This window comes from Lepidochelys olivacea (genome assembly GCF_965140295.1).
Source record: "Lepidochelys olivacea isolate rLepOli2 genome assembly, chromosome: 2".
NCBI lineage: Eukaryota > Metazoa > Chordata > Testudines > Cheloniidae > Lepidochelys > Lepidochelys olivacea.
Genome location: NC_140412.1, coordinates 206493039 through 206518300, shown reverse-complemented (window position 1 = coordinate 206518300; position 25262 = coordinate 206493039). Strand labels below are relative to the sequence as shown.

The window sequence follows — 25262 nt, the reverse complement described above, 5'->3', positions numbered from 1 at the left end:
AAAAGTAAGAAACTTTATTTTTGCACATTCTATGCTCTTTTCTGAGTTAGTGATCTCACCCAATGGTGCAAAATAAACCCAAACTTTCTTCTTGGCAAGTACGAGAAGAGTGGAATATATCCTTGATCCTTTTATAAAAAGCAAAATTGCTTTTAAGTGCACATTGTTAGTAATTTGTAAATCAGTCTATACTACACCCCGTCACACTGTAGAATGAAGAGAGTCTTCCAGTTGCACACAAAGTGATGCAACTAGCATTTGTCACATGTAGTTCTGTCTCTCTTCTTCTACAGGTCTAAAGAATTGATTACCACGAAAACGGTTTAAGAATGGACCCTGAAAGGAGAATTATCAAGGCACCACTTTAAAAGTATACATAGTTAACTTTACAATATAGACAATACACCTAACACACACACTTTCATATTTTGTACTTACTGGATTGTCAATGTAAAGCATGGAAAATTTAGATGTCCAAGGAAACTTCCGTTTAAACACTATTAATAGAAAAGGCATTGCTGTTAGCCATCAACACTTAAGCTATATAATCAAGGAGTTATGCTGTGAAAAGGACTAGCAAATAGCAATACAAAGTTCTCACCATTTATCTCCATCCCAGATAAAGATAAACATGTTCCTATAACTATTTCAATGGCACAGGTTGGAAACAGCCATAATACTTGATACTAATATGGCTGTGAAAAAACTAAACAAGCTATTGTATTTTGCCAGTACATTCCATATTATAGATGGGGCTGGTAGCACCACCCATTATTAAGGTTGCCTGACACTTCCCCATTATAAGTCCATGTTTTCAGTTGCTTATAACTTTGCCAGAATAACCATTCTGGATGAAATTTTCATGCCCTGTGTCTGCCTTGGCTGATGACAGAAAAGATCGATTTTTTTTTTTAAAATCAGTCTAAAGTTTCAGACAAAACTGGTTCAGTTGTTTCCGAGAATGAGGCTAGAGAAAAATACATGGTTTTGTTCATGTTAAAAAATTCTGACAACCTATTGTGAGGCAAAAATATATCACTCTGCCATGCTGCAAATCTCCTGTATGGCAAAGCCTAATAATAAAAGCAGGACATTCCAATTTTTAGGGAGTTAAAGTAAACCAATTTTTTTTAAACAGTTTCATATGCTTCTGCCTATCTGGGAGAATCAAGGAAGTACTTCAAGAAGGGATGTTCTTAATCCAGTCAAATCATGTTACAAGTCTGATCTAGTACGATTCAATCAGATTTCCAAAGCATACAGGTCTTCTGCATTTTCTGTCCCTGATCCAGCAAAATACACACTTAGCTCCATTAGCTTCAACAGGATCATGCACGTATGTTGCTTGATCAGGGTCTATCTGAACCAGCATTTTTGAGATTTAACCATTTTCTACCCTCATCCTTCCAAAGACAGACAATTGCATAACTCCCATTACTTTTGTATGTTTAGGAGTTAAGCTCAATGCAACTCTTTATGTTGCATGCTAAAATCTAAGCCCTTTCCTTTAAAAAAAAAAAGAAATAAAGAAAGAAAAAAGTTCAGTTCTACTTCCCACACTTTTCACAAAACAATGGTTATTTCCACGCTGAATGAAAAGAGAAGGCTTATTTTGGTAGCAAGATGACCAGAAAGTTATACGTTTTTAAAAATTATATTCTTAAAACTTTCTTAAAGCTTTACTTAGCTTTCTGTGTTGAAATACATTCCCAAATATGTACAAAACGAACAGTATCAGAAGATAAACCGAATAGTTTTCAAATTACCTCAAAAGGACAAAATTAAAAATTGCTCTGGGTCACACATGCACAGCAATCAGCATACAGAAAAGATAAAATAATTCCATGCCTATAAGTATGTTAAAACTCTTCACTGCAAGGTGTAAAGCAAAGGCTATGTCTACGCAACAGAGCCTATGCTGGCAAAGCCCCCTAGTGTAGACACAGTATACACCAACAGAAGTAGTTTGTTCCACCAGTGTTGGAACACCACCTCCCCAAATGATGATAGTTATATTAACAGAAGCATTCTTCTGTTAGCAGAGCTGCATCTACACTGGGCGGTTTGTTAGCATAGCTGTGTCAGTCAGGGTTGTAGTTTTTTCACACCCTTGACCAGACAGCTATACCAATTTAAGTTTTAGGCTGTCATAAATATAAAGGGAAGGGTAAACCCCTTTGAAATCCCTCCTGGCCAGGGGAAAGCTCCTCTCACCTGTAAAGGGTTAAGAAGCTAAAGGTAACCTTGCTGGCACCTGACCAATGAGGAGACAAGATACTTTCAAAAGCTGGGAGGAGGGAGAGAAACAAAGGGTCTGTGTCTGTCTGTAGTCGTCTTGGCCAGGGACAGAACAGGAATGGAGTCTTAGAACTTTTAGTAAGTAATCTAGCTAGGTATGTGTTAGATTATGATTTCTTTAAATGGCTGAGAAAAGAATTGTGCTGAATAGAATAACTATTTCTGTCTGTGTATCTTTTTTGTAACTTAAGGTTTTGCCTAGAGGGGTTCTCTATGTTTTTGAATCTAATTACCCTGTAAGATATCTACCATCCTGATTTTACAGGGGGGATTTCTTTATTTCTATTTACTTCTATTTTTTATTAAAAGTCTTCTTGTAAAACACTGAATGCTTTTTCATTGTTCTCAGATCCAAGGGTTTGGGTCTGTGGTCACCTATGCAAATTGGTGAGGCTTTTTATCCAACATTTCCCAGGAAAGGGGGGGTGCAAGTGTTGGGAGGATTGTTCATTGTTCTTAAGATCCAAGGGTCTGGGTCTGTAGTCACCTAGGCAAATTGGTGAGGCTTTTTACCAAACCTTGTCCAGGAAGTGGGGTGCAAGGTTTTGGGAAGTATTTTGGGGGGAAGGACGCGTCCAAACAGCTCTTCCCCAGTAACCAGTATTAGTTTGGTGGTGGTAGCGGCCAGTCCAAGGATAACGGGTGTAATATTTTGTACCTTGGGGAAGTTTTGACCTAAGCTGGTAAAGATAAGCTTAGGAGGTTTTTCATGCAGGTCCCCACATCTGTACCCTAGAGTTCAGAGTGGGGGTAGACCAAGCCTAAGTAATAGAAAAAAAAAAACGTCTCTCCAGAATTCACAGAACACAAGCAACACTTACATCTGAGATTCTTGTCGACAACATATGGTCCATGTTCAACAAAAAGCCCAAACATTGATGTTCCTCCTGGTCCACCCTGGAGCCAAAGAAGGACTGGGGCATTCTCTGGCTGCACCTGTTTAAAGAAGAGACAAGAGAAATAGACACCATTACATGAGGGGCTGGTCTACATTACCGCTTAAGTCAATGTAACTTAGTGCTCTCCCGTCAGCATAATTCATCTTCACCAGACGCACCACATTGGTGCAGCTGCACCTATGCAGTGCAGTAGTGTAGACTTGTCCTGTGTGAAAAGAAATACACATTATTTGTTACCCTCAGTGACAAGAATTGGTTTTAGCCTTTCCGAATCATTAAGGGTCTGTCTATGCTGCAGCTGAGAAGATGTGATTCCCCATACATGTAGACAGACTTGCACTAACTCAGCTCATGCTAGCAAATTGAAAATAGAGTAGTGTGGATGTAATAGCACTGGTGGCATCTTGGGCTAGCCACCTGAGCTCAAATCCAAGGTGTTGGGCAAGCACGACTCAGGTGGCTAGTGCAAGCCACCATCAATGCCACAGTGTCCACAATGCTATTTTTAGCAGGCTAGCTACAGCTAAGCTAGCACGAGTCTGTCTACCCGGGCTGGGAATCATACCTCTCAGCTTGCAATACTGATATACCCCGAGTGTCTTACAGATCTCTCGGATGTTTCATTCTTGTATGGATGATTTGTCTATAGGGGATGTTTGCTCCCAAAATAGCTACTGCTAGGGAGAGCCAGACAGCCTCTACCAACAGTCAATGGGCAAGCTTCAGAAATGGTGAACATGAAGAGGCAGGTTTCAAAGCCTGCCATTCAAGAAGTAAAGAATGATTGGGACTTATCTTGGGAGCAGGTGGAAGAAATGGAGACTTGATAAGTAGCCAGGACATAGTGGGTTGCAGAAAAACATGGAGTTGGGCGGGGGAGAGAATTAAGAGTAGTTATCATTATTCATGATTTGCACTGCAATCCTACCTAGTGGCTCTATTCATTGATCAGGGCCTCCATGTACAAACACAACAAAAAGTCAGTCCCTGCCTCAAAGGGCTTAAAATCCAAGTGTAAGACAACAGATCAAGACAAGGGGAGCACAAGATAACAATAAGAAAAGAATAGTCAATTGTATGGCACAGAGGAGCAGGTGATGAGAACTGAAAAATGCTCATTGTTAGTTTCACTTAACTTTTCCTAGCGGATTTCATTTTATTCACACTAGCAGAATATTTGGGCTCACAGTACTGCAGGGAAACGTTTAAGCTATTTTCACCAGGGTTTTAAATTTTTTCCCCCCTTTAGGCAAAAACTTTCAAAACAGAAGGTATCATAAGGTCATGATGGTTTACAGCAGACCATCACAATTTAATAGGAATAGGATTTCTGAAAAAGTTTTCTTGATTTCACCAGAACTCCAGCATTAAGAACAAAATTTTCAAAAGTGTCTAAGCCCCATTTTCAAAAGTGACAAACCTAGGAGCCTAAGTGGCACTGACTTCAAAGGTGCCTCTTTGGAAAATGGGACCCAGGGCAAAAAATATTCAAAAGTGCCTAAATCTACCATTTCTTTATCAAGAAGGCCAGAAGAACCTAGAAACACACTATGAAGTGCCAAATACACTAATCTCTTTTAATAAAGTGTCTTCTACCAACAGAAGAAACATCATTTAAGGACAGCTACTGATGATATTAATGAGTACATATTCAGTTGGACTTCTGTGGCAGCTGTTCACTGAATTCTTCTGGTGCCCCCTACAGGCCATTTTTTTAATTTGCTGAAAGCAAAAAAGGTTTAAGAAGTTTAACTCTAGATGGTTTAAATAAAACCTACTTAGTACATTTTTCTTTCACTCTGCAGCACTAAAATGCTTCTTTTGAGTAACAGATATAAAGAACCGTTGACTGGTTTCTCCAGTTTTAAGTAGCAACCCTCCGTTAGAGACTCCTTCTCAAGTCAATTCTATATAAATAATGCTATCCAAATAGGAGGATCGGGAACATGGCAGGTTATTTAACAAGAGTATTCAATGTAGAAACAGTGGGGTGTCACAACAGCACCCAGGATTAGTGGATTTTAAAGCCATTTTACAAGTTAATATTGTTAGAGCACATCCCTCTTAGCAGTTGTCTATTGTTATTCAAAGAGCAAAGTTCTCTTTCCCTAAGATATTCAGAAGTTAACTCTTATTAATAAGGCTTAAAAAACCATGATGCAATGGGACTTGTCGCCCTGATGGCCTCAACTTTATCTCCATTTAACTTCACTTTTCTGAGATTTTATTATTTGTACTGTTTTCTGAAATCCATCCTGACAGGGGCCTGCTGATGACCTACAAGCCATTTTTCTTGTATTATACAGAACTCTCTTTCTGGTAACTCTTTTCAGAGCTTCTTAAGGCCCCATTTTATAGACATCCAGGCCCAATCCTCAGCAGCTATAAATTGTCTTCATGCCATTGCAGTCAGTGGAGCATTTCAAATTTACATCATCTGAGGATTTGGCCCCTGGTTTGTATAAATGGACAGTGCCTCTAAAATCAGAAAATTAGTCTGGGAAAAGACGGTTTCCCTGAAGACTTGGGGCAAATTCTTGGTCCTACTAAAGACCATGTCAAAACTCCCATTAACTCCAACTGGGTCAGGATTTCACCCACTGGGTGGGTGTTGATTGTGCAACAATAGATGCTGGAACATTCTTTCACAGGAGGTGCAGCCCATTCTATTCCAGAGTCTCTTTGCACCTCCCCCCACATCCTTTTGAAGCATCATATGTCCAAAAAAAACCAGAAAGCAAAATTTACCAATTTAAGATTAATTGGCTTGCTTTAGACCAAATACCCCTCATGTTACTAGCTGCTGATCCAAGCATAAACTTTTCAGCTTTTTCCAGCCATGTTCTAGGTTACCTCTTTAGGAAAGAGGTTTCTCTTGGAGGTAGTGAGAAGCCTTACAAGACTTGAATGATGGTTTAGTAATTTTGAGACATAACATTCTTTCCACACTTCATATATTACTCTTTCACGGTGGGATATTAAGCATTTTAGAGGTGTTGGCATAACTGGCCCATTTAATTGCTTACTAAATACCCAAGGGGTGAGGAAAACTGGCAGGTGTTTAAGTCTCAGTGAGGTCCAACAACAGAACAGGGACTATTGGTTGGCACAGCAAGAAATGAAATTAAGTAAAGGGTGGAGAAAGATAAGAGAAAGGGAAATGCTAAAGGAAGAATAGTTTGCTGAATATTTTGAATTTGGGGATGGGAAGAGAACAGGTTACACCCTGAAAAGCAAAGTTCGTAAATATGTAAGGCAAAGCATTTAGATACCACTTTTCTTAACTTTAGTGAAGTCAACTATTCTGTGAATTTTTTCTTCAGTTCTTCCACATCCCCTGTAGCAGAATGTTTTTCTTGTTTCAACAGGACAATCCTCCGATACCTCACCCTCTTAACAATGCTTTCTCGGGGCCAGGAAAGATCCTAACATACACTACTTGGCAAACCTGAACATAAGGAGTATAACTCTCTAAGTAAGTTTTATTTACATAAGTTCTTGAGAAAGAGACCAGATGTCTCATCAGCCACCTGAAAAAGTCAAAACAGCTAGATATTAATTTTGTGAACACCCAGCTTTGTAGCACAACAAGGGAAGCTACAGCAAAACAGCCAAAATGCACAAGGCCAAACATATTATGCACGAGTCAGAGTAGTCAGTTACATCAATGCATGGAGCAGAGTGATTAGACAAATAAATGTAAAGATTTGCATCTGAAGAAGTGTTTTTTTAACCCATGAAAGCTTATGCCCAAATAAATCTGTTAGTCTTTAAGGTGCCACCAGACTCCTTGTTGTTTTTGTAGACAAATAAATAGCTATCTAAAATAGAAGACTAAGTAGTTGTAGACACTAACTTCTTTTCAACAGTGACAAAAGTCTGGATAAGCAAACTTTCTGAAGTCAGTCAAATCCATACAATCACTATTAACTATCACAAGTCCATGCTCTGAGATACGGAACTAATCTTGGTGACATCGCCTTGCCATGTGTCTCAATGCCACTTCCCCCTTTAGATACGGGCATGATTTAAAAATTAAAACTCCATCATACAAGCTGGTACAGCACATCAGTATCCTCTCAGAGCAAAAAAATAATATAAAGCTGGGCTAGTTGATTTTAGGTTGGGGGGGGGGGGAAGTTTAGTAAATAAACCATATACACCTGTTGGAGATTGCACACGTCATCCATCCTCTCAAGGGATTCATTTTGCTAACAGTTTGGAAAATATCAGCTCTCTAAGGTTCAATACTATATTTCAATACAGCTTCCCCTATATTCTCTAGTAATTTCAGAATATTAGATGAATCCCCCTGCAATCTAATAGTTAATACTGAAGGCCAAGATTAGAAAGTTATTTTCCCCATAAAAAAAAAAAAAAAAGGTCATCCAAGATTTTTAAGAGAACAAAGTTACAATGACAAGCTTTCTATCCTATACATGATGAAATGGGCATAATTAGAGCTTGGAATAATTCTCAGCTAAGGAACAGATTGACAAAGTCCAATCTATACAGGAGACATAAGGTCACAAACAAGAAGGCTAGCGAGATCAAGGACAAGGAAGAGAATAGTACAGTGTGGGTAAAGATACAAAAAAATTAATTAGCAATAACAAAAGTGATAACCATTTCAACCTCACTTCAATCTGTTGCCGGTTTCTATAAAGTTGCTTTAATTAGGAAACCCCGTCTAGACGCAGTTTCCCTACATTACAGCAAGTTTGCACAAGTTTGATAGATACCACACACACACACAGATCTGGGATCAATTTTGGACTTCAAGTCAGTCTACAACCATTTCAAGCCAACCTGCAGCCAACTAGAATGCTGTGGCTGGAGGAAAAGAAGGAGGTAAAGTACAAGCAATCATTTCAAGAGGAATTTATTGTGTTGTCTGGCTACCATTAAATAAATGTTCACCCTTATTAAATAGAAGTTTATGTTTGGCTTGTGTTATGCCTAGCTTTCAAGGTAAAGTACTGCTATCCTGTAATGTCAGCTTTCTGTTGTAAATACACTAAGCAATGCCATAAGTATGGGGGGAAGAGGGCTGTTTTGTTGTTTAAATGGCACAGGAGTATTTCATCTCAGTAGTACGTTTACCTCAGCAGGGAAGAACCAGAAGAAGAGATTGCTGTTGTGAGTCTTGTTCACTGTGAGATAGCCAGAGTAACTCTTCACATTTACTCCTTGGAGAGGGCCAACCAAACTTAACTGCCTTCCTAGAGAGACCAAAAAGATTCAAACAAGCATTAATAAAGAGAATGGTATTCAGGTTAACATGTCTGTCATTACAAGGAATAAACCCAAGGACATACAGATCCCTTACTGACCAGAAAAGAACAGCCCACTATCCACTCCCCTCCCATAGCAAATACCACCCCTCAAGAAGCCATACTTCCTGGAGCCTACCCTTTCTCCACGGGATGTGGAATGGGAATTCATCACTCTGAAGACCTCAATTGTGAATGGGAGGCAACATCCAAGAGCACTTCTGGTTCTCAAAATTTCCACAGCCTGAATACAGAAATGCCTCCCTTTCCCTCAGCGTTAAGGATATTAGCGGGATTCTAAGATGCAAAGTTCCAAACTGAAACTTTCCAAAGGCTGGGATGATTCAGATTCTGTGTGCCAGGTCTAGAGATAAGCCTCAATTTAGAATTTACATATATCTCAATTCTACATTTACTACAAACACACACGTACAACAATCAGGGGAAGAGGAAGAACACTGATCCCCTTACTAAAAATCAACGAGTAAAACAGATACAAGAAAAGCAATGGAGTTTCTCTCATCAATCAGGCCCTCTCTCGGATGCAACTTTTCTTGTATGAGATGCAACATCTGAACCAGCTTAGTCACCTCCTACATCCATGTCGTTTGTCACGTTTGTACCAATCTAAGTGAACAATTTTAGAGGTGTTAAAATGAGATTGCGTATTAACTAGTGAGATTTTACTCATCAAAATTCTTATTCTTTTATCTCCGTACTTCTCAAGGCACTTCCACAGCAGAGGGCTATAGTTAGGCCTCAAGTTTCTAATACCTCATTACTTTTAAAAGACTATTTTACATTATGTTTAGTAGTATTTTATGTAGCATCACAGCTAACTAAATCTGCACTTGCCAAGCGAACAGTTCAATGTCTACATGGGGATAAAAGCCCCGCAGGTCAGCTGACTTGGGCTCGGGCTGCTGGGCTAAAATTTGCTGTGTAGAAATTCAGGTTCAGGCTGTATCTTGAGCTCTGGGACCCTCCATCCTCAGAGATTTCAGGCGCCAACCCAAGCCCAAACATCTATGCAGCAATTTTTCAGCCCCGGAACCTAAGTCAGCTGACCTGGGCCAGCCACAGGTCTATTTGTCTCTGTGTAGACATACCCTATAGCTTCCAAGCTTCAGTAATCGACAGCTGTTCCCAATCATTAGGTGCAAGTTAGTAAGGTTCTACAGAAAGTTTAGAAAGAGGTAGGTTTTCTAGGCAGGTAGTTTGTAAACTTCTTCTTACCTTCCTCAGTTCTCCCACTTTCAATATAAGGGGTAAGGAAGAGTGGGTGCCCTGGGTCTCCTTTTGATGGTGTGGAACACTTGATCCTTCTAAACATGCTGCGAAAGGCACTCCATTGTTTATGAGCACGACCTAGCTCGAAGGTCACACTCAGGGTCAGCAAAGTCAGCAGAACAGTCGCCTTCCACATTTGGTCATTTAATCCCTCTAGAAAAGAAAGCATACCACAAGTCAGATACAAAAAGGAACTTGCTGCTGCAATCACTGTGTTTTGCTTAATGGTTTCTCATGTCATAGTTTTATCGCCATCTTAACACACTATTAGGAATCCTGTAGGCACCCATTATCTAATATCTAACGCAGAACAAAGCACTTTCACTTCTTTAAGTTGTTCTCACTTCCACAGCAATAAAGCAGAAGTGTAGAGTTGCTGCTGTCTTACAAGCACAAAGCAGACAACTTGCACTACTGAAGGGGACCTGGAAAGCTTTCACAAATATTCTTAAGAGGCAAGATCCCACCTCAGTAATATTATTCTTAAACCAGAGAGTGGCCCAAACTACAGAGTACAAGTCTTGCTCTTTAGTATCTTGAACTTTGGAGTGGTTTCCCTCTGGGATATTGGCTCAGGCCCACACCCACATCAGAGTTAAAAATGTGATTTTTGCATTTTAAAAACAACCTACATACAAGTCCTATGTGCAGCATTCAATATTGTTTCTCCTTCAATGGTTGTAAGTACAAAACCCACAAAAACAAGGAACAAAACACCAACACAGAAAGCAGACAATAAAAGTCAATCCCAGTTGCCCAGTCTGGGAGAGGGCCTGTGTGAGAAGCAGGGGCTGCTTGAAAGCCTCTCCCTGCGGAAGCCTGGGGTAGAGCTGTTACTTTCCTCATGGCAGAGCCCAGGGAAATAGCTGAAGAGAGGATGGGCCAAGGACTAAATCCCTGTGACCAAAAAGGAAAAAAAGAGCTGCATGAGCTCTCTGAGGGTCCAATAAAACAGAGTCAGCCCAAACAGGGCTGGGGCAAGAAAACAGTAAGCAAGCCACGGACATCCTGGCGATAGTGTGAACCCTTGTAACTGAGCAGTGAACCAGCTGCCTGGAACTCTCTCATTAAGGGATGGGCCCCAGGACTGAGACTTGAGAAACCCTGCTTTCTCCTATGTAAAGGGTGGAGGCCATTTTGAATGGTATTTGAAGACCCAGAGATTTGCAGCACGCTGTTATATACAAAGGGGAAACCAAGGCAGTGGTACATCTAAAAAGATTAAGTAGAGATACCAACTCTCTTACAAGCATGTAGTGTACCTCAGGAGCCCAATTACAACAGGTTACAGCCCCCCCCCCCCACACAGTATCCCTTGGAATTAAAAAAGAGACATTACATAAGAAACAAAACAAAGAAGTGCAAACATTTCAGCCCTCTGTCTCAGTTTTACTGAAAAGTTAATATACATGTAAAGATATAAATATTTACACAAGCTGTTACATTTAGGGCCCCTTCCACATTGGGGCTGGAGCCATGTTAGAAGCAGCAGTTTAAAATCGCAAGAGATACTGCTTCCTTACACAGGCCCTCTGTAAATATAGACAAGGCTTAAGAGACCAAAGTAAATCAATGATAATTCCAGTTGTGTTCAGAGATCATGCAGCAACAGAACTACTCTCTAATGCAAAAGAAGTTTACCCTAGCTCTAAATTGATTTTCTTGTATTGCAGATTTATGACAAATGAACCTTTACTGTCACACACATCTCTGCTAAGAACAGAATGACCTCAGAATGCTTCCTCTTACCCTTCTTTCCAGTTTTAACCCTAGAGAAAATCACTGCAGAAGAAAACTGATGCTTTTGCTTGGATTTTTGTAGCTGCTTCAATTCAAGTTTTTCTTCACTATTTTAAGTCATTCATTTAAAGACCATAATATATTTAAGTACATGTACTTCAATGTTCTTGAGACCTTCCTGCAAGGCAGATGCTAATAAAAAGGCCCCACTAATGGTAACATACAGGAAGTCCTCAGAATTTAAGAACATTTAAGCACACTTCAAATTTTCCCCCATGTGAAAAAAGTTCATGGATCCTACTGAAAATCCATTATACAAGGACAAAAAGTCAGTAGTATATCTTACAATTGGTTTCACATTAACTGCACTCCACTCTACGGAAAAGAAGCATTTAAAAATGCCTGTGATCGAGAAAGCTTCCAGCATCCATCAAGCTCTCAGGATAACCAAGTCTACTTTTGAAGTGCCAAAGGGTACCATGTCCTCCTACCCAAGCTACTTCCAGTGGTTGCGGTGCTCTTGCTGACCCCCTGTGATAATGCAGCTCTGTTTTTGAAAGAGAATGCCAGATAGACATTTTACATGTGAGGGGATTTAGTCGTCAAGCTAACGCTAACTGGACACTGTCTGGGCACTGATCAAGAGGAGCCTGGAAGGGCTCAACACAGTTATACAACTGCACTTACTCATGCAAATAGTGCCATAAAAGGGCCCCCTGGGGTTTCTCACCCAGGTGGGGAATCTGACTACACCCAGTTATTTACACTGGGTGTCTTCAGCCCAGGCCCCAGCTCCTTGCAACTTGTAAGGGCCCCTGGCCCTTTGCAGGCCTTCATAAATCTCTCTAGCTTACCCTGGGAGTTCTCTGCACTCTCTGTAGGGTTGGAGTGAAGGGCTCCCAACTCTGGGCTCCAGGTGTCTCCCCAGAAAGGCACTTCTGCTCCTTTCCCCCCAGCTGACTGGCGTTTCTTCCCTTTTAAAGGCCTTCTCCTCCCACACATGACTGACAGGTCTGGAACTAGCCCTGCACCCAGGGCATCACCAGTGTGAGGTCTATACACCCTATCAGTCCCATTTAGCAAGCCACTGCTAGTCTACTGTAGGGTTGCCACCTGTCCAGGTTTTACCCAGACGGGTCTGTTTTTTGGCTTCTGTGTTTAGGTTGCCTTTTAGGGTTGCCGGGTGTCTGGTTTTGGGGACCTGGCAACCCTAAATGGCACCGGAAGCAAAAAGCCCAGTTACCACAGGGCATGGGGAGATGCCAGGTCATTAACCCATGCCAGCCCCTGCTCAGACAGGGCTACCTCCTACTTGCAAGGTGGCCCGGGGGAGAAGCAAGAGACGTGGACAAGGCCTTGGGGAAGCGGTGGAGCAGGGGCAGGGCTGAGGAAGAGGCAGGACAGGGTGTGGGGCTTCGGGAATCCAGTTACCAGTAATTAGAAAGGAGGTAACCCTAGTCTATTGGGCTACTACAAAAAGCAATATAGGAGGATTTTGCCATCTCCATACGAGACCTTTGCCATTATCTTTTAACTATTTGCATGTGTGTGGTGTGGATTTATATCAACAACCAGCAAGCTGTTTTTGACAGAGGAGTCTCAGTAAGTGCTACCTTGGGACAACAGAATACATGAGACAAGTAGTTTCTAGGATCCAAATCGGCTACTTTAACATCACTATAGGAAGCTAGTGATGTCAAAAATAAAGATGAGGTAACAGCTCACATTGATGTTTAAGTAGCTAACCTAATTCCAGCTCTTTATAAACTGATGTTCTTTTCAAATGTGTTTAAAAAAATTAAAGTGTTCAGTAAAAAGATTAGCTTTTCAGTGACAAATCCATCTAGAAGTATGTTGAGTTACTTTGATGGAACAAATTTATTAGAGGCCAAATTCTTCAAAGCAGAGCAATTCACTGCAAGTATTTTATCCGACCCTCGAGCTCCCGCTCCACCCGCCCGGTGCTCCCCCGCCCCCGACTCACAATTCCCTCGATGAGCACCATCTGCCGGCACACAGCACCACACTATGCAGGTGCGACTTCACTGCGCTGTTTCCGGGATCGGAACCCCACCCCTACACAGCAGCCCACCCAATCCCCTCCTGGTCTTCTATGGCCCCACCCTCGAAACCACCCAGGGGCTACACCTGTCCCAGCTAGGGTGCCTCAGCCTGTGGTGGTGCCTGGTACGGCCACCTTGGTGTCACCGCCGGCAGGGCACCTAGGAGTCCCCAGTACCTCCCCCTGTAGAGCCCCCCCATAAGCCCCTCCTCAGTAACATTCCTTATAGAGCCCCCCACCCCCATACTACACCCCATAGAGTCCCCCTTTCCCATCAGGCATTCATGACCTGCCATACAATTTCCATACCCAGATGCAGCCCTCAGGTTTGCCCCCCTGTTATAGCTATTGTTTCAGGCTGTTTGAAGACTCAGACATCTTTTCTACACTGGGAAAATGAGGTTTGTCTACCAAACATGACAGCTAATAAGTTACTATACTACTACCACCTGAGTATACTGGACGTTACGTAGTGTTTTCAACATGTTAATTAATACAATAGCCAACACATTTTCTAAACATGGAGGACGGGAGTAGAATTCAAAATTATCTTGATGATTTCAGAGGAATTCTCTGTTATCAAGAAGACGAAATTTAATCCAGACAAGTGCAAAGTACTGAACTACTACACTTAGGAAGGAAAAAAATCAAATACACAAATACAAAATCTGAAATTGCAGACTAGGCAGCTGTACTACAAAAATAAAATAAATAAATAAATCTGGTGGGCTATAGAAACCACTAACTGAATGAGACAACAGTGTGATGCTGTTGCAAAAAAAGGCAAATGTCACTCAGATGTATTAACAAGAGTCATATTTTTCCACTCTATTCAGCACTGGTGAGGCTCAGCTGGAGTACTGTGTCCAGTTTTGGGCATCATACTTTAAGAAAGATGTGAACAAATTGGAGAAAGTTCAGAGGACGGTAACAAAAATGATAAGAAGTTTAGAAAACAAGACCTATGAGAAAAGATTGAAAGAACTGGAACATGTAGTCTAGAGAAGAAAAGGCTCGGGCAAGGCAAGGGGGAAAACAAAACAATTTATTTTTTAAATCAGATTTTTTATTAAAACTGGAATTTTTCATTTAAATTAAGTACACTTCAAAAAACCTATTTAAAATTAAATTTGAAATTGACAGTTTATGTTGAGGTCTAAGTGTCTTTTAATCTATTAACAACATTTTAATTAAGTACAAAAATATTAATCAGTATGTTTGCTGCCAAGTTTTAAAGAAGGGCAAATCACTGAACCGGCGGCAATCACTGGCTTAGCACCTGGAAGTAGAATTCGTTCAGATGCTAAACCAGCTTTTGACAGCAGTAGCCTCTTCTGCAGGTACAGAAAACATTTTCTTCATTTCAGTTTATTCAGCTAACTCAGTTCAGTGATTAGTTCATTCAAAGTTAAGAGACAACTGGAAGTTGAAAAGCAGGAAAGCTTGTTTTCCTCTTCCTATCTATAATAAAAAACTAAGAAAGATGGACAGATTGACCAGAAACAATCAGTTCAATTCACTAAACTACAGATCATACTTTCCTTATTTTAATAAACCAGTTTTAAAAGAAAAACATGTTTTGATAAGAAAAAAAAGTTTATGTATGCAGCATATTTAAGATACTTTTATTAATAAATATTTGAATTCTGTTTGTGCATTTTTGACTGACTTTGAATTTCCATCCAAATAAAGTTTACACAAATTACAAGTTAAACAATCAAAGAAATTCATCATGCACCATTTTCTAACATAATAAATGTAAAAAGAATCTGAATAAATGTATATTAAACTACATAATTGCTTAAATAATTGTGTATAATAGTGTATCTTCCTGGTTTGCAAAAAGAAGCCACAAATTTAGAAGAATGAAGTCATGTCATCGCAAAGGGAAATGGAGTGAATGAAGATGGAGGACAAAGAGACAACAGGGTTTAGGAAAAACAGGAGAAAAAGAGTCAGCATCCTCCATCTGGCAGTATGGAGGTGCTGCTTCCAGAGAAGTCATGTCAGAAATCGGCAAGAAGGTCAGTTTTCCCATGATCAGTTTCCGTTTTTGCACCTTGGGATAAAAAAGTAAATTTTGTACTTTATAATTTAATTGAACGAAAAAGGTTTTCCTTTTGGCTCTAAATATACTTCCCAACTAAGGACCAAGATTTTGCCACTTTTACAATGCATAGAACTGCTGCTGCATTACTACATGTGCAGTCCCACTGACTGACTGCAAGGAGCTGTTTGCAGAGCAAGATGCTACTCACTATGACCGAGTGGCAGAATCTGACCCTAGGAATTTTAACACTTTTTCCCCCAGCAGTGGATCTATGGAATCAACCTCCTCACCTACCACTCCAATCCCACAAACTACATCTAGGATTTTAAGTAGTGCAGAAGAGTCAATTCTGTAGTTATTTTCTGCCTCTTCCCCCCAACCATCTTATTTCTGTATGAATATGCTGCAATGCCAGCCCAATTGTACCTACAGAGGCAGGCAGGTTTATGAGGAAAGGAAAGCTAATCCATTATTCCTCCCTTCGCTCTGATTTGACATTACTCTCAGCTCAATAAGGCTTTTTTGAAAAATCATCCTCATCCCCCAATATTTTCAACCTAAGTGCTCCTTCTTAACTACAGAAGTGGTCTCTGCAAAACAGGGTTGAGATGCTTGCACTGCTCCTATTCATGTTCTCGGAATAAAGAGGACTTCAGTTTCTAAATCTCAGCAATGGTGTCGCTAGGTCAGCATTTTAGGAGGATCAATTAATTGAGTTTCAGAAGTGCCTTTCAGTTCCTTTGCTGTGGATATTCAATGAAGTGCAGGTGCCTTCCTTGAAATGCTATTGCTGCTTTGGAGCCCTTGCTGGAAAGTAAACCACAATATAGGAAACTGATGCAGTTGCCCTATATAGGCCTTTTTTCTTCTTGATGACAGAAGTTCTACACCATTAAGTCTGAAGCTAAGAATGACACACATTAAGTGCTGCAAGGGTGCATGGTGCTCTGTCATGAATAGGAGAACTATACCAAACAATTAACAGAGTCCATATTCCACTTCTTAAAAGCACAAGGTGGTTCTACTTATTACTGTATATAGACAGAGAATGGCAAGTTCATTATCAACAGAGTGGAATAGGTGGATCTTTATAAATTCTGTGAGGAAGTAGAGAATGAGGAAGTTCCAGTTGTACAGCATAAATGTCAAAGGACTCTCACAAGTCAGAAGTGGGCAGAGAGAGGGGTCAGGAGAGAAATCTGGGTAAGGTGTAGTGATTTGAACGAGATACAGTAGAGGAATGTAGATATATAGCAGTCGGAATTAAAGAGGAGTGTCTTGAAGGCAAGTGGCATAGAACTGGGGTGACTGATTCACTTTCATTTTTCTGAGCTGGACAATGTCTCAAATTAGAGCTACCACTAAGTCAGTCTAGCACTTTTCATTAACACTAAAATCACGCTTCAGTGAATAACTGAAAGCAACTGCAGAATTCTTGCAAGCAATTGATTTAGAGATCTTGAGATTTTATACTACCTTCCCAGCCACAATCTGGATAAAACAGCCTTTGGTTTATCATGTAAATGGATATTCATTATTTAACCTTCTAGTGAAAAATCTGCTCAGAATGGATACTTCACAATGAAAAAAAATGGAGAAACATGTTCCACTGGAATCAATTTATGACCACTGCTTTAATGCTGTTCTGTTCATTTATAGGCAGAGTTCTAAATTATAGAGTTCAGTTTATAAAACTGAACTGGAATACAATATAACCCACAACTTTGGAGTTTTATAGCACTTTAAAGGAATCTCCAAGTTACTTCTCAGAGGCGATAAAGAATTCAAACTCCCATCATGGATGTTCACTGGGGCAAACACACTATTAATCATTTAAGGGAAGGATGGTTTTGTGGCACATGACTAGGAGGCGGCAGCAGTATGGGCTCTAGTCAAAGCTGCATCACATACTTTCTGGATGACCATAAGTAATTCATTTACCCCATAGTTCTCTTTCCTAATCTGTAAAGATAAACTACCTACCTCATGTTAAAGCTGATTGTTTAGTTCACCAATGACACCCATTGCAAATAATCCAGATTTTAACCAAAATCACAAACCAGAGATCTTCAAAGATGGGGAGACCCATGGAATACACACAGTTGGCCAGCTATTGAGTAAAGAAACTTTTCTAACTTATTTAGAGATCAAAACTAATTTGAACTGGCCCACTCTCCCATCGTACCAGTACTTTCAAATCAGGCACTGTCTCTCTCAACTTTCTAGAAACCTCTTTTGCACAGAAAGCTAAGATCAGAAGAAGTGATCGCATCTGGACAATTAGGAAACAAAACTCATTTATATGAATCTTTGCAGACAGCTTTCCTCCCCCCCGCCCCCCAAAAAGTGTCTCTATATCATACACTGGGAAAAGGATGCAGATACAAAAATTACATTATAAGAATGGGGATTGATCTGGAAAAGAGGACCAGCAACCTCAGTCTGTAGTACAATAAAAGAAAAATTCTTTAAGATACCGGTTCAATGGTACCTCACACCAGACAGATTAAAAAAAATAGAGAGATATTGAATGTGGAAAAATGTTTAAGAAATTGTGGTGAAAGAAGATTTTATGCATATATAGTGGACATGTCCAGCCACAACAGAATATTGGGAAGCAATCCGTAAGCAAAAGCATAAATTGTTGGATATTTATTACCAAACGACCCTTTGATAATCCTCCTGGGGCTTCCTAGTGAAAATGATCATGCAAAAGAAAATGAATTAATCTCTCATCTGCTAGTAGCTGCTTGGCTATTGGTTCAAAAAAAAAAAAAAAAAAAAGTTGTAGTTACAGAAAGATTAAGACATCAGTTACGTACCAGCAAAACAGAGGACAGATAGATGCTTAGACATTTGGTTACCTTTCATTCAATACTCAGAAAAAGTACGTTCATCTGCCAAAAAACAACAAACCCACCAGCATGCCTGTCCAATTTTTTTTCTTAATATTAACATCTGACAGCCATATCTGGCCTGTTATGTGTGTATAGAGATTTCACTTAACAAAGGTGTTGTAATAATGCTCATTCTGTAATATCATAAGACACTGTTAAATACAAAGATCTGATGACTGTATTTCTGTGTAATGTCTCTTTAAACAAAAGAGAACTGTTGTAATGGAGAGTTTTGTTTCTGATATTTACATGACAAGGATTTGTAAACTTGTTAAAACTTCCTATATAAATAGTTAAAGAAAAGCTGAATGTTTGGAGTGCATTGAGACTGATGGAAGTCCTTACTATTTACCCCAGGATTATGTAATACACTAAAGCAGTTATAGTAAGAAACCAAATATGAACAGTGCATGTTTTCAATAAATACTAAAAGCAAAAAAAAAAAAAAGTATAAAGAACTGGAGTGTCATTTAATTTGAAAGCCTTTCACTTTGAGATTGAGTGTACTAAATATACACATGTTTTTTTACTTCTGGGCAGGCTAGGAAAGTGTTACTACACTACCACTAATACAAGCAGACAGCCAAAATGCCATGTTTCAATGTATGCATGATAACTAGATCATGCTTGATGCTCAATCTAATTCTTAAACAAGTCTCAAACGGTTTCTCTATTGTGCATCATTGACCTTTGGAGTCCAGAGTTTAAAAAAACCTGGATTTGGTTATAAATTAAGTAAATGTGATGGACACAAATGTTACTCTAGATTAATTGCAATGGAAAAGGGTGAATATATTATAAAGTCCTCTATTGCAAAACATTCCTAGACATAGTCCTTTGCTCTGTGAAACAGCTTTAACATGACAGTCCACGTGCATCTCAATTGCAGTGAAGCTAAATTTGCAAAGTAGAATTATTTTAAACCATTACAAGTTAACAAAGGAATCTGTTTCTGTACAATACTTCAGAATGGTACAGCATTCCCATTTTGTTTGGCAAAGACTCATGACCCCTTTAGCAAGTAGTGAAATAAATCGCTCTTAGTAGCAAATATCAAAACACACATGGAGCCAAAAAATGTTGTTGAATAAGTTACTCAGTCACAGCAGCCAAAAATTCATGAATAGATAGAACCACACCACTGAGATTTTTATCTTCAGCTGCATTATTCATAAAAATCATTAAAAAGAATGAGTGACATATTTCAACACTTCCTGGTTAGTCTTGGGTTAAGTGCACAGCATATAAATAGCTCACCCAAAACTGACAATGAAGGATATTAAAAATAAGTTCTTACCTGTTAAAATGATTACTCCAATTCTTGCTTTACAAGCACCAACAAGTAGGAATTTATTCACAGTACCCACAAAAACCGGGTGGAGCTACTTGTTAATCACAGCCTTCAAAACTTTTCTTCATAGTACAGCAATAATTGCAAGGAAACTGGTTAAGCAATAACCAGATAAGCTGCTGGCACAGTTCCACAGAGAATGCTTACGCCCACAGAACAGCAATAACTCCGATGGAATGGGCTTCAGCTGCTGGCAGGCCTGCAATCCAGTAGGTTCATAAGCTTCTCAGATGCTCTCTGTCTCAAGGAGGAAGACCTTCTAGATCAGATGCTTCTCTAAACTCCTGAACAAGAAAAAGTTTATCAACCACACATTTGTTTTATTTTTTTCTTTAAAATAGCTAGATAGATTCTTCTTCGGATAGTTTTAAATGACCTTTTTACATCAAATTCTGGATTTTTCTCCTTAAGAAACATTTGGCTGCAACATTGGTATAGTAATAAAACATCACGACAGAGGAATGTCATTGCCACATCAGCCAGGAATGTTGGCACAACGCTTCATGTCACCGTATCTTTGTGGAAAGATCAGGTCACTGGCCACTTGTCTCAGCAGATATAGGACTTCATAATGATGCTTTGATCACAATTGGCTACATTCACGTTCATCTCTAAATGTTGTGTATCTGACAATTACTCTTAGTGGAGTACATAATACTGAGGCACAATAGCGAATCTATACATAAGTTTGCAATAAGGTTCCATTATAGGTTTTATATTTAGGTACACACCCCTATAACTTTGACTAGATACAATTGGTTTGGCCTCAATGTTACATTTACTCTGAAGGCTAAATATGCAGGATGTTTTTTGTTTTTTTTATTTTAAATGGAAAAACGTTAAGAAATTCATACACTTTTTAAAATTAAGATCATTAATAAAATGTTTATCACAATTTCTTTCTGTCCCTCTGGCACCAAAATGGCTTATTACCCATTCAAGCTTTTCACACAGTTAAATTTCTTTGAACTCATGCAAAGGTCATACATATATGAAGGAGAGAGGTTATGACTAGTGCTGGGGAAAAAATTTCAGCCAAAATTTTTTTTCGCTGAAAAGTGCATTGATTGAAACATTTCACAAATGCATGTCAATTTTGATTATTTCAAAGCAAAAGGGAAAAAAATGTAGGAAATGTCTAACTGGGAGTTCATTTTAACTGAACCATTTTTTTGGGCTAGATTCACAATACCAAGGAGGAGGTGATAATAGTGGTGCCCCCCACACTGTAGTTAGGGAACTCAGTAACCTGGGATGTTGGAGAGCCAGATTTGAAATCCGCTCTGGAGTGAGGACTGGAATCCAGGTTTTCTCCCTTCTCATCCCAGGTGAGTGTCCTTATCACTTGGCTATAGAGTGTTCTGGAGGTGGGTCTTTCTCAGTCTCTCCTGTTGAAGTTCATTGTGGGTGAGGAAGAGTGTGTGAAAGAGAATGTCTTTATAGCCTGGTGGTTAGGGGACCCACTGCCAGGACACCCAGGTTCCAGTCCCTGGTCCGATAAATATTTACACAAGTGGAACAACTTCAACAGGAAAGACCAAGAGCCATTGCCTATAGACCAAGAGCCATATGGCCTCACCAGAAAGAGGAGAAACCTGGATCCAAACTCTTGCTCCTGGGCAGGGATTCACACCGGATTCTCCCACATACCAGATGGCACTCCTACCTTGGTTTTGTGCATGCCAGAGGTGCCTAAGCCTTTTGTGAATAGAGCATTGTGCTTTTATCCTAAAAAACAGTTTTAAATAGCCAAAAATAAAAAAGAAACATTTCATTTGTCAAGCAAAATGTTTTGTTTAAGCTGAAACAAATTTTCTTCTAACTTTTCAATTACCTGAAAATTAAAAAAAAAAAAAAAACACACACCCCACATTCAGTTCAACCTGAAACAGAAACTTTTTAGAAATGCTATCAAATCAGTCAGTTATTTGCACAGCTCTAGTTATGACTAAGGTATTAGGCATTCCGATGCATCTAACGCTAATGTTAGAGAGAATATAGGAGTGGTTTGCCCTCTGGTGGTCGGTCAGTAGTCCTTATACACTGTTTATAATTACTCCTTCATGGCTGTGAAATAACTTTTTTTTCTTTCCTGTAAATCTCTCTCCTGCCCCACAAACATCATTCCACTTGTTTACTAATTAGCTGCTTCATTTAAGTCACTCAGAGTTTTGGAGGAACGTAGTAAACTTCGGCTCCAGCTACACACAAATTGCATTGATTTCTAACAGGTTTCAGAGTAACAGCCGTGTTAGTCTGTATTCGCAAAAAGAAAAGGAGTACTTGTGGCACCTTAGAGACTAACCAATTTATTTGAGCATAAGCTTTCGTGAGCTACAGCTCACTTCATCGGATCCGATGAAGTGAGCTGTAGCTCACGAAAGCTTATGCTCAAATAAATTGGTTAGTCTCTAAGGTGCCACAAGTACTCCTTTTCTTTTTATTGATTTCTAAATGGTTTTAGGTAAAATCAGAGGGGTCCGTAGAGCCCAAATTGGAGCACTCAAGTTGTCAGCAACCCATTAGAATGGGAAGGTTTCCTCTGGTGGGCACAGACAAGGCTCTCACATTGTAAGCAGGTGGTAGTGATTCATTCCAGACCTGTCAGGTAACCCCAAAAAATGTCACAGTTGGAGACTCGGAAAAACATCTGATTGTTTGGAATAGTATTCACATTTTGAGGCTGCCTCCCCACAGTGCTCTCTTCTGTGAGCTTCTGGCATAATCGCTCTCTTCCCTCATCCACATCTCTCCTACTGCAGTCTTCTGTAATAGCTGAAGTCAAAATATCATCACAAGGCTCAGAAAAGCCTGGCAACTTCTCTACTGGACCTCCAGTGTTGGTCAAGGCACCCTAGACTAACAGGGGCTGGAATCCTTAAAAAGGTCTTTTAAAAGCTATACATGTTCAAGGCATTGGTGCATACTGATCTTTACAATGGCCTTTTGATGTGGGAAGTACAGTTCCTCCCTTGCTCTGAACAGTGTATACAGAGAGTGTATATAGTCTATACTAAAAACCAAACTCCAGGAGGGGCATTGTAAGGAACAGGCATCAGAATATAAACCTCAGCCTAAGTCTTCCTCCCCACTTTAACTGTTTGAAGTGCTTTCTGAACAACTATCCTCTCTGCCCCATAAAGACAAGCTGATCCTTTTTTAGCCTGGTCAGAGCTAACAAGAACCACCTATCAGCATGAGTAGTAACTTATTCTGCATCTTCATGCAGGGTTTAGGCTCAATCTTGGAGTAGCTGACCAGAGGAGCTCTGCATTCCTATGCAGAATTCTAGGAACTCTCAGATTATTGTGACAAATATATGGTGACGTGTATGTCCCTGAACACAAAGGATGTCTATTTCAGGGTCTGTCCTGATGCCCCAGACAGCTCTGTAAGAAGTAGCATTTTGTCCCCAACTGAGCTGCTGAAGTTAACAGGAGACTGCCAAGAGCCTGTGTACCTCAGCAACCACCTAACATCAGGCCAGCCATGTCAGGCCACCCTTCCTCTGCTACTCAAAGAGTAATGGGTCCAGCTGCAATGGAGAAAAAAAGCCCTCAGAAATCTGTGTGTTTAAGAATCAATAATCCTTACTATCTCACTCTGTAAAAGACAAAGGGACTTGCCCAAGGTCACAAAGGGTAGCTGGGCAGAGTCAGGAATAGATCTCCTTAGCCTGGCTACACGAGTTTAGTCACAAGGTCATCCTTTCACCTATGGCACCATAAGGCTATGTCTACAGTAGAATCATAGACTATCAGGGTTGGAAGGGACCTCAGGAGGTCATCTAGTCCAACCCCCTGCTCAAAGCAGGACCAATCCCAAATTTTTGCCCCAGATCCCTAAATGGGCCCCCTCAAGGATTGAACTCACAACCCTGGGTTTAGCAGGCCAATGCTCAAACCACTGAGCTATCCCTCCCCCCAAACAAGAGTTTCCCCTCTCCTGATTTCTGATACACAAGTAGACAGCTGGGAAAAACACCCTGGCGTCTGTTGCTTAGCTAACTCATGTGAAGCAGCCCACCTGTTTCAACAGCCCTTCCTTCAGCAGCGTGTAGGGTATGCGCAGCCACTCGCCGCAGTGAAAAGCGGGCTGTGCCCACACTGCCAGGGGTCGCTACACGTCAGTGAAAGGCTCTGAAAGGCGGGAGACAGTGGAGTGGGAAAAGCTTAGCACCAACCTTTCCCCACAGACAGAGCCTCTCTCTGCAACAGGGAAGAGCTCCAATGGCAGGGAGAAGTCTGGCAGAAGTCTTTGACAGCTGCTTCCCAGCCACTGGGGCCTTTCCTCACTGCTGGAGTCTTTTCCTTCCACAGGGCAAGGCTCCAGCCGCAGGGGGACAGTGGGACACACCACAGCTGTAGACAGGAAAGGCTGAGTAGAGCGCCCTGTAGGGTATGTACTTGAGTACACAGGGTTCAGGGTTTACTGGCCTAAGCAATGCCTCACCCTCTACGCTGCTCCTTTAACCCATGCCGGGCTACTGGAGTACATAGGCTACATTGCTGGCTTCTTTCAGTTGCATGTAGAGTAAGACTCACACGACTGTTCACAAACAAAGTTCCTTCCTCCAGTTCTCCTGGTCACTAGAAATCCCTCTGGTAGGTAAAGCTACCTGCCGCCTTCTCCTTCCTTCCTTCCCCAGCCTGTCCCCCTCTCCCCCAGACCCTCCCCACTTCTCTCTCTGCAAACTCCCCCTCTTCTGCACACCCCCCCCCCCCAGTACTGCAACGCCACCAGCCCTCTGGCGCCCACCCTGCTGCTGCATTCTCCCCAACACGCCTCCGCCGCTCCTGCTGCACCCTCGCCGGCTCAATAACCCGACCCCCTCCAGCAGCCCCGGGCTGTGGCAGGCTGCGGGCCCCTGCAATGCTCACGGGAGCGGCAAATCCATCCACCAGCCAACCCCCCGCAAGAAGGGGGTGAACGCCGCTGCTCCCTTCCCGGCTCCCGGCGTGCAGAGCCGGCCGGCAAGAGGCCAGGCAGCGCCCCCCGCTCCCACCCGCCGCAGCACTCACCAGTCCCCTGCCGGCTGTGGGGGGGAGAAACCCCGCGGACAGTCTCCGCCAATCACAGCCCGAGCAACACCCTGAGGGAGGGGAGGCAAGAAGGTAGCAGCCAGCACCCGCTTTAAACAGATGACCCCAACCTACCCCCTGCTCTTGCAGGTCGCATCCAGCAGGGAGCAGCAGGGCCGCAGGGTCCTATAGCAAACAGGCAGGGTCACAAACGTTGTAAACGAATCTGTGTATTTGCCCCCCATTTTATTTGGGGCTGTAATTCTGCTGAGTGCCTTGGGAGCTGGGAGGGGGGGAAACGTGCAATGCAAGGGGAGCCGTTCTGCGTTGCACAACATGTTTGTGTTTTGCTACTCCATAGGAAAATGGAGGCCCATCTGT

The 25262-nt window shown here is 41.1% G+C and overlaps 1 protein-coding gene across 3 annotated transcripts in view; it reads right to left on the bottom strand.

The window, feature by feature from the left end:
• The window catches only part of CPVL (carboxypeptidase vitellogenic like), a 95192-nt gene extending 70193 nt beyond the window's left edge, over positions 1-24999 (bottom strand). Inside the window, exons 1-6 of one of the 3 annotated variants that reach the window (XM_084621344.1) lie at positions 24882-24999; positions 19807-20144; positions 9707-9913; positions 8301-8419; positions 3120-3234; positions 439-497 (exon numbers count right to left, since the gene is read on the bottom strand). In XM_084621344.1, the coding sequence (XP_084477470.1) occupies positions 439-497; positions 3120-3234; positions 8301-8419; positions 9707-9896 (483 nt within the window). In that variant the 5' untranslated portion in view covers positions 9897-9913; positions 19807-20144; positions 24882-24999. The other 2 variants (XM_084621345.1, XM_084621346.1) reach the window with 2 other exon arrangements.
• Between the last annotated feature and the right edge of the window lie 263 nt (positions 25000-25262).